The sequence below is a fragment of the Tinamus guttatus genome, unplaced genomic scaffold (genome assembly GCF_059628265.1).
Source record: "Tinamus guttatus ecotype Peru unplaced genomic scaffold, ASM5962826v1 Tinamus_guttatus_pri_ptg000540l, whole genome shotgun sequence".
In the NCBI taxonomy this organism is placed as follows: domain Eukaryota; kingdom Metazoa; phylum Chordata; class Aves; order Tinamiformes; family Tinamidae; genus Tinamus; species Tinamus guttatus.
Genome location: NW_028289074.1, coordinates 555,273 through 564,767, shown reverse-complemented (window position 1 = coordinate 564,767; position 9,495 = coordinate 555,273). Strand labels below are relative to the sequence as shown.

The 9,495-nt window shown below is 52.6% G+C and overlaps 1 protein-coding gene across 1 annotated transcript; it reads left to right on the top strand.

Annotated features, from left to right (window-relative positions):
- The first annotated feature begins 517 nt into the window (after nucleotides 1–517).
- On the top strand, nucleotides 518–1,447 carry LOC148592692 (olfactory receptor 14J1-like). The gene has a single exon (XM_088534108.1). It carries the CDS (start codon nucleotides 518–520, stop codon nucleotides 1,445–1,447), a length of 930 nt encoding a protein of 309 aa, XP_088390234.1.
- Nucleotides 1,448–9,495: the final 8,048 nt, after the last annotated feature.

The following is a 9,495-nucleotide window of genomic DNA, read 5'->3' as shown; positions in this document are numbered from 1 at the left end:
TCCTTGTTTCACTTTGACTGTTGTTCTCCCTTGTTGGAGTGAGATCTGGTGTGGCAGACTCAGATACAAATATCTCTGTTGAGGAGGGCAAGAGTGATGGGGGTGATTCCCTCACAGAGCTCTTCTCCTTCAGATACAACTGCTGTGAGGGCTGTATTCCGCTTTTATGCTGGTGAATGGAGAATATTCCCACTTGGTCTCTGGACTAAGTCCATGCCAAGCAATGCAATATGCCATTCCAAGGCATCTCCACAAATACCAGTCAAAGACTAGTGCATCTATTTCCACCTGCAGCAAAGCAGAAACAACTCCTCCGGAGCTATGGGCAGGAGTCCCTGCTGAACTTGACACACTCAGCCAGTTCAAAGTGGAGCACCAGAAATGGAGCTGAAATAAGGGAGAGAGGAAATGTTGGGAGTTCCTTGAGAAACTGAAATGTTTTGGCTCAGAAATGCCTGCCCTAACTTTCCGCTTTCTTTCCTTCCTTGGACAGGACTCCTGTGCCCCTAAGGAACTAATGTCCAACAGCAGCTCCCTCAACGAGTTCCTGCTCCTGCCATTTGCAGACAGGCGGGAGCTGCAGCTCTTGCACTTCTCGCTCTTCCTGGCCATCTACCTGGCTGCCCTCCTGGCCAACGGCCTCATCATCACAGCCGTAGCCTGCGACCACCGCCTCCACACCCCCATGTACTTCTTCCTCCTCAACCTCTCCCTCCTCGACCTGGGCTCCATCTCCACAACTGTTCCCAAAGCCATGGCCAATTCCCTGTGGAACACCAGGGACATTTCCTACTCGGAATGTGCTGCCCAGATATTTTTCTTCATCTTTTTGTTGGGAGGAGAGTTTTCTCTCCTCACAGTCATGGCCTATGACCGCTATGTTGCCATCTGCAGACCCCTGCAATACGGGACCATCATGGACAGCAGAGCTTGTGTCAAAATGACCGCAGCTGCCTGGGCCAGTGGTTTCCTCAATGCTGTCCTGCACACCGGGAACACATTTTCCATACCACTCTGCCAAGGCAATGTGGTGGAGCAGATCTTCTGTGAGATCCCCCAGATCCTCAAGCTCTCCTGCTCACACTCCTACCTCAGGGAAGTTGGGCTCATTGGGGTTACTTTCTCTTTGGGCTTTGGGTGTTTCAGTTTCATTGTGGTGTCCTATGTGCAGATCTTCAGAGCTGTGCTGAGGATCCCCTCAGAGCAGGGTCGGCACAAAGCCTTTTCCATGTGCCTCCCGCACCTGGCTGTGGTCTCCTTTTTTGTCATTACTGCATTGTTTGCCTACCTGAAGCCTCCCTCCATCTCCTCCCGACTTCTAGACATGGTTGTGTCCATTCTGTACTCGGTGGTGCCTCCAGCCCTGAATCCCCTCATCTACAGCATGAGGAACAAGGAGCTCAAGGAGGCACTGAAGAAACTCATCCAGTGGGTACAAGGTCAGTGATAACAACTGTTTCATTCACTCACCAGGATATCTGCCATTGAGGCTGTATTTTCTCCATTTCTTTCTTTTTTACTTCTCGCTTTTTTCCTTTTTAAATTCTCTCTTTTACATCCATCTTAAACTAATAAATACTAAAATAAAGATTCCTAGTTTTTGTCATGTCTGCACAGGAATCTCTCATTTAGCACTTAAACACAGCCCATGATAAAGTAGGAAGCCAGGCTTCCCCCTTCACTAGCAGAGAGGGGGGATTCTCTGAGCCGCTTGTTTGAGCTCCCTTGGATGTGCCCAGTGCAGGGAGGAGAGTTTCCCTCTGCAACGTCTTTTCCAGCACTGACACCAAGGGACCTCTGGGGTACAGAGTCATGGCGGGACAAGGGCAGGTGGGCTGAGACCAGGGGTCCAGTGTTGTTTAGGAGATCTCAGCTCTCGTGCCTATGGTTAGAGTGTCATCTCAAATCTCTCTAATATGACAGAAATGACAACCAAGTGTCACCACAGGTTTCCATGGCTCCATGCAAAGCTCCAACACACAAAACTGAACATTAGTGAATTGACAGAAAGCCTAGAGGCCGCCTTCCTGTGGCAGTTCGGGTGGGAGGCAATTGCCTGGTGACATCTGAAGAGACAGGGTTGTCCCAGGCACGGGCTAGTGCCTATTGCTCTGATAGAGGAAATGTGATACTCACATCTTTCTAGAATGCCTGGTCAGGGCCTGGTGGGCATCTTCCTTGGCCATCTGAAATAGCACTAGATGCTCACTAGTGCTAGAGCCACGCTCACTAGGAAGCTGAGACATGTGGAGATGTTGACAATGTAAACTGTGACTGTAATTCATTTTGGACACTTGATTCATTCACACTGAAGTAGGCCTGCAAGGCCATGATACATGCCTGGGATTTTTAGCACATCTGCATGGGCAGGAGCTATGAGGAAACTCTGCCTTTCTTTAGTAGTTGCTAGGAAAAGACTCCAGGTTCTCTCAGGTTTTCCTACTTGTGCCCAGACATTTGCACAGAGTCTACTGGGGGCCTGGAGCCAGCTGTGTCCCCCAGGGAGTAGTATTGGGTCCAATCCTGTTCAACTTCTCCATCAGTAACCTGGAAGAAGGAACAGAGTGCACTCCCAGCAAATTTCGTGATGCCCCTTAGTGTGAAGGGGCAGCTCAGCTGTGTGGAACTCTTTGAACATGAGGTCTAGGGCCTGAGTTCAAGCTTGTAGTGCCCTGGTCTCCACCACACGTCAGCACCTTCACCTCGCAAACCACAGGAGGACTCACGTCCTTCCTCCCCGCACTCCTCCCAGCGGACAACTCTTCCTCAACAGGCTGAGGGAGCCTGAGGCCTCCTTGTCCACCCAGAGGTCATGTCCCAGATGGACTCCCATCAACACTGCCAGCTGCTTGTTCCCAAGTGCCTGTCCCAGGAACCATTCTCTGGAGGGGACTGTTCATTTGTCACAGCCACAGGCAGTGCAGGGCCAAGAGGATGGTGACAGCCTGTTCTTCCAGCATTGCCTTGAACAAGCGGCTTGTGAGGAGCAGGAATGGCCAGACCCCATGGGTGTCCCTGCACCAGCTGTAGGGAGCAGCTTGGGGACGTGGTTGAGTTCAGCACCGAGAAAGTGTGGGTGCAGCAGCAGGGCTGGTCATCACTGGTGCTGGTGGGGCAGAGGTGGGAGAGCTCCTGGCAGGTTCCCTTCTCCCAAGGGGAACACAGGGGCTTCCATGTGTGCCCATCCCTGCACCCGCACACGGCTCCCTGGCTCCACTGTGCAGGCAGCACCCAGGACAGGGTGCTCAGCCCTGGGGAAATGTCCCTCTGACATGGTCCCCATGACAGCCCGCACTGCCCTGTCCCCCCACAAACCCTGCTGGGCCCAGCCTTGTACCACGTTGGGGTTGGTGCAGAGCCGTCCTTGGCCTCTGAGCTGGGAGGGAGGCTGGGCAGGGCCGGCTGGTCCTCTGGCTACAGGCACCGAGGCCGGCAGGAAGGAGCTGCCCAGGCAGCCAAACACTGACACTGAAGGTGACCTCAGTGACTCTGCAGGCTCCCTTCCCTGGGCCTCCTGGGTCCCCATTGCCTCTTGTGGGACTGCAGAGCTCTCCCTAGCGTAGACATTCATTGCTTTTGCCCTTTCCATTTGAGTGGCTCCCCTTGAGTTTCTGAAGCTCCATTCACTGCTAGGAACATGGTGCCCTTGGAGATGCCCTGTGGTCTCCTGGAGGCTCCATATCCATCTTCAGCCCTGTCACATGGAATATATGGCTTGGCCATTCACCATCTGGAGGAACTCTGAGCACCCACAGTGAGAACTGAATCCAACCCTCCTTCCCTAACACATCATCCATGAGACCATTGCTGGAGGTCCTGAAGAGCCCTGAGAAAGAAACAGACACTTTGATGGTGAAAGTCCCTGAGCACATTTTAGAATCTGACTTTGGAAGGAGAGGCCAACCTTCAAGTACTGCAGTGAGGAAATCCACTTTTATTTGAGCGAAGCCAGGACTGACACAGAAACACAAGGACAGACATATTTACAGCAGGTATGGCAATTACACAGAGCTGGATCATGCTTCTGGCAAAGCAGGATGCATTCAAAAACTTATGTAAAAAAATCATTATAACCACAGAGAGAATGCTCAAAGCACAGAACTATCTGAGATGCATTAGGAACCACTTGTTAGAAACGACAGGGAGCTTATTTCTAGCACCGAGCCAGTTTCATTAGGGCGTTCTTGAGATCCTTGTTCCTCATGCTGTAGATGAGGGGGTTGACTGTTAGAGGTACCACTGCATACAGAACAGCCACCACAAGATCCAGAGCTGGGGAGGAGATGGAGGGGGGCTTCAGACAGGGAAACGTGCCACTGCTGACAACCATACAGACCACGGCCAGGTGCGGGAGGCACATGGAAAAGGCTTTGTGGCGGCCCTGCTCAGAGGGGATCCTCAGCACAGCTCTGAAGATCTGCACATAGGACACCACAATGAAAACGAAACATGCAAAGATTAAACAAATACTAATCACAAGAGTCCCAGCTTCCTTGAGGTAGGAATTTGAGCAGGAGAGTTTGAGGATCTGGGGAATCTCACAGAAGAACTGCTCCACCACATTGCCTTGGCAGAGTGGCAGGGAAAATGTGTTCCCAGTGTGCAGGAGAGCATTGAGGAAACCACTGGCTCAGGCAGCTGCGGTCATTTTGACACAAGCTCTGCTGTCCATGATGGTTCCGTATTGCAGGGGTCTGCAGATGGCAACATAGTGGTCATAGGCCATGACTGTGAGGAGAGAAAACTGTTGAAAGTGAGAAAAATACGAAAAAAAACTGTGAAGTACATCCCCAGTAGGAAATGTCCCTGATGTTCCACAGAGAATTGTGCATGGATTTGGGGACAGTGGTGGAGATGCAGCCAAGATCGAGGAGGGAGAGGTTGAGGAGGAAGAAGTACATGGGGGTGTGGAGGCGGTGGTCACAGGCTACGGCTGTGATGATGAGGCCGTTGGCCAGGAGGGCAGCCAGGTAGATGGCCAGGAAGAGCGAGAAGTGCAAGAGCTGCAGCTCCCGTGTGTCTGAGAATGGCAGGAGGAGGAACTCGTTGAGGGAACTGCTGTTGGGCATTAGCTGCCTCCAGTTACGTGGGACTGTGCAAAGAGGTAAAGACAGTGACATGTCAGGAGAGACCTTTCTTATCAAAACTCTTTGACATTTTCACATCCTCTTCCACCTATGCAGACAGAGATGCAGATGTAGACACATGCTCCTTCTTGTCAATATCTTAGTTCAGCTCTCTGTCTGGAGTTCCAGGTCATACTGGCTGAGTGTGCCACGAGCAGCAGGAATCTCCATCTATGGGCTCCAGAGGGATCAGTTCTGCTATGATGTGTAAGGGCAGTTCAACATTTTCACATTCATTTATGAGGCATTTTGACCATAAAAGCAATTACTTCATTTTTTTGGAGAGTCTGTGCTTTGTTTGTCTGCTCTGCACGGCAGGAATACACACCCTTTCCTCTGCTCTCCATGTGAAGACTATTGAGACCTTAGAGACAAAAGCTCTCCTTGTGCCCTACCACAGTGCCAACACACTGGTCTTTCATCGCTTCCATTCCCACCACCCAGAGGTGCTTGTGGGTGAGCACCTCTCTAGGTAGGGGACATCTCTTGTGTCAGCCTGTGATGACTTTAGTGTCCACTTACAACACAGATCTGCAGATCTTATAGAACAGTGAATTCACCTCCCTTTCTCAGCTGTCCAAAAAGTGATGGAGAGGGTGTGACACAGCACATGGCTCCAATGATTAGAATAGGGACACTGTGATGTGGTTCTGGTAGGGACAGAGAACTCAGCACCCAGCTTGTAGGCAAAGACACACAGTGCTGTTGGCTCGGCTGCCAACATAAAGCCCCCCACCCCAGCAGCATTTCCATTACCTTAGACCCTCTGTGGCTTCTGCATAGCACATTCAGCCATCGCGGACATTCTGGAGAAGATCTGTGTCCCTCCAAAGGGCAGCACACATCCCAGCAGCACACCCCAAGGTGAGTCAAGGGTCTTAAATGTGAGGTCTCCTGAAAGGACACTGAGCTTCTTCCCCAGCCTCATGGACTGTGCTGCTTTGAGCCCCCAGGGTGAGAAGGGAGCCTTGTCTTCTATCTCCACTGGAGACAGCCCTGCAAGAGAAACCACAGCATCTGTGTCAGGCTCTAGCTGCAAATTTCCTCCCCACAAAGCCCAAGCACAGGAACGAGAGTATCCCAGTCCAAGAGGGAAACAAACAGCAACACCTTGTTGCTTCTGCCTGGCCTTGCACAGGCAGCAAGAGAGAGGCACACTGAGGAAGGCCTTGCCCTAACCTGGCTACACACAGCAGCTCCTGGATGGAGACATCACAGGGTGGTTGTTCTCAGCTCCTTTGCTGGTGTTTAGGAAAGGGGCTCGTGGCAAAAGAGCTGCCCCTCTCCTCTTCGGGGGCTCTCACTGCCAAAAAGGCAGCTTGTGCCCTCCATGCCATGGCCTTGAGGGCAGAGGCCCTGCTGGGTGCCAAAGGAAAGGTGCAGGGTGCTGGCGGAGGGGGAAGCATCTGCACTGCAGGAGTTGGCAGAGAGTTTCCTGGACTCCAACCTCACATGAGATTTTGGCATTAGCTTCCTCTTGCCTTGGGCTGTATCTCTGCTGCTTGGAGATGTCCTTGCTGAGAGCTGTTCCTTTGTCCCCACAGACCCCATCCCACTGGGCACTCAGCTTGGCTACAGAAAGTTCTGAAGAGCAGGAAACTTCCTGGGGCACCTCCCTGATTGCAGGTGCTACAGAGCAGATCTTAAGACTGGAAAGGGGCTGTTGGTGCTGTCTGTAGGCTGAGAGGGGCTAAAGGCACTGGATGAGGTTCTTTGTAAGCTTATCTATCTTTCAGTGTGATTGTGAAGAAATTGAGATCCTTTTTTAACCCTGGCTGCTACAAATCCATTCCCACCATGCAGAGACAAGTCTGGAAAACTCCATTCTCAAAATGGGAAGATGGAGCTGTGGGTAGCCCTGACCCACACAGCAGCCTCTCAGCAGGAGAAGGAATCTGCTGGTTCACCCGGAGCTTCCCCCCAGATCCTATGGCAGTGTGGTAGGGAATCCTTGTTATGAAGAATCCCCTCCTCCTCTGCACTGGTCGAGTCAGGAGACTGAGGCTTAAAAAAACAAATAAACTCATGAAGATATGAGATGGGTTCAGCAGACCCTCCAGGAGCATCAGTAGCATTGCCAAAGACTCACTGTGCCAAGGACTGGGAAGATTTCACCCACAGCAATCTCTCCCCCCAACTCCACTCTATAAACTGCCGTTCCCCTCTCGCTGCCTTCTCTCCTCCCCTGTCCGCAGCAGCAGGCAGTGCCCGCAGCCCTGCTGCTCTTGGCACTGGAGCTGCTCCTGCACTCGGCTGTCTCTGGGCAGTGCTGACAGGCTGCCACGAGCTGCCTCCGTCCCAGGAGCCTGGCCCCGCTCAGGAGCAGAGGAACAGCTGAACTCACCAATTTCTCTGTCCCTTGTGCTCCCTCCTCCTGGGAAATGTTCTCTCAAATAATCTGAAGTAATCATCTATTTTTCATCTTTAAAGAGTAAAGGGAGACAGATCCCAGCATTTCAAGTTCTTTCATCAGGGAATGACTATGAAAGTTGGAAATGTCCCATTCTGGAAGCCACAATTCACATCTCTTAGCTATGCAGGATACCCAGAGAGGGATAAGTGGGGAGCTCCCTGACACATGGTGCAGGTGTGGATTCAGGTGCCTTATTCTGAGCACCACATACCTATTTAGCAGCCCCTGGGTTGGAGAGGGATTCAGCTAACGTCCATGGACTCCACAAACACATGGAAGGTGAGATTCACCTTAGCAAGGTAAACATGCACAACACAGACATCTGCTTGCGAGTTCCTTGTCTAAGCTCCTAATAGAATCACTGCAGATGAAGTCACTTGTTCACACAAGAATACCTGGTGACACTGGAATACACAGGGGTGGCCCAAAGCATGTGCCAGTGTGTGCTTACTCTGATGGAGCAAGTGTGATACCCGCATCCTTCTGGAGCTTCCGCTGAGTCCAGGTCAGGAATTTCCTTGGACACCTCAAATGCCTTCTATCCTACTAGAGCAGCACTCACAATAAAGGTGAGGGACGGGCAGATCCCTTCAGCTCAAAAAGCGGATATACCCAGTGGAGGCCGTTTATGGAATCACAGAATGGTTGAGTTTGGAAGGAACTTTGGGGATGATTTAGTTCAATCCCTTTAGTCAAGCAGTGTCACCTACAGCACGATGCACAGGATCCTGTCCAGGAAGGTCTGGAATATCTGCAGAGGAGGGGTTTCCATAACCTTTCTGGGCAACCTATGCCAGTGCTCTGTCACCTTCACAGTCAAGATATTTTTCCTCAAATTCAGGCAGAACTTCCTGTGCTACAGTTTGCCTTTTGTGCTGTCACTGGTCACCCTTGGAAAGAGTCTGGGCCATCCTCTTCTGTTCTTGGCATCCTCCCTTCAGGTATTTGCATACCCTAATAAGATCCCCCCTCAGCCTTCTCTTCTCCAGGCTAAAAGAGGCTCGGTTTTCTCATCTTCTTCTTGTAGGAGAGATGCTCCAGCTCCCTGATCAACTTCAGACATAGATAGACATATACTGGGCTCTCTCCAGTACCTTCCTGTCCCTCCTGTACTGCGGAGGCCAGCGCTGGACACAGGACTCAAGGGGTGGCATCCCAAGGACTTAGTAGAGAGGCAGGATGACCTCCCTTGTCCTCCTGGCAACAGTCTTCCTACTGCACACCAGAAGACCACTGGCCTTCTTGGAAGCAAGGGGACGTTGCTGGCTCATAAGCAAGCTTCAAGGGGGCTTGAGTGAGAGAAGGCACCTTTCTCTGGTTGCAAGAGATGTTTGGAGATCATCTAGTCAGATGATGGTCAAGTCAGTGTTTGTAAGCACCTGGGAGGCCAGCAGCAGGCACATGGCACTGCTCCTGCTTGGGAGGGGGGTCACATTGTCTGTGCTCCTGACTGGACAGCACCAGGCATTAGCAGGTCCATCCATGTCTGTGAGGGTGACCGTGAGCTCTGCTCTTTGCTGAGTCCCGGGCAGGCCAGCAAGAGGCGCCTGGCTGGGCAGTTCCTTGGGAGGTCCCTGCTGGCAGAGCAGCTGCGAGGCCAGCGCTGGCCCATGGCTGGGGACGGGCTCTGAGGCCGCTCCTGTCCCAGCAGCAGCGCGGCCGGCAGCGGGGTCTGGTGCAGACCCGCGGGGAGGTCCCTTGTGTGCGCGGAGCTGCCGGGGCAGCAGCAGGCGCTGCCTGTGAGGCCAGGGGTGTCTCAGCAGCGGGCAGGGACACGGAGGCCATTGCGGGGACGCTGCCGGGAGGCCCCTGCTCTCTGCAGGGCTGGCTCTGTGCTGACGCGTGGGCGTCGGCTGGTGACGTCACTGCTGCCGCAGCCCCTGATAGGCCAGGCCGTGCAGCTGGTTGTGACGTCAGCAGCCCCTTCCTGGCCGGGGCGGCTCTGCCGAGGAACCT

Bases quoted from the DNA above. Each gene is read 5' to 3' on its own strand.
- LOC148592692 (XM_088534108.1), top strand. From the start codon at position 518: ATGTCCAACAGCAGCTCCCTCAACGAGTTCCTGCTCCTGCCATTTGCA.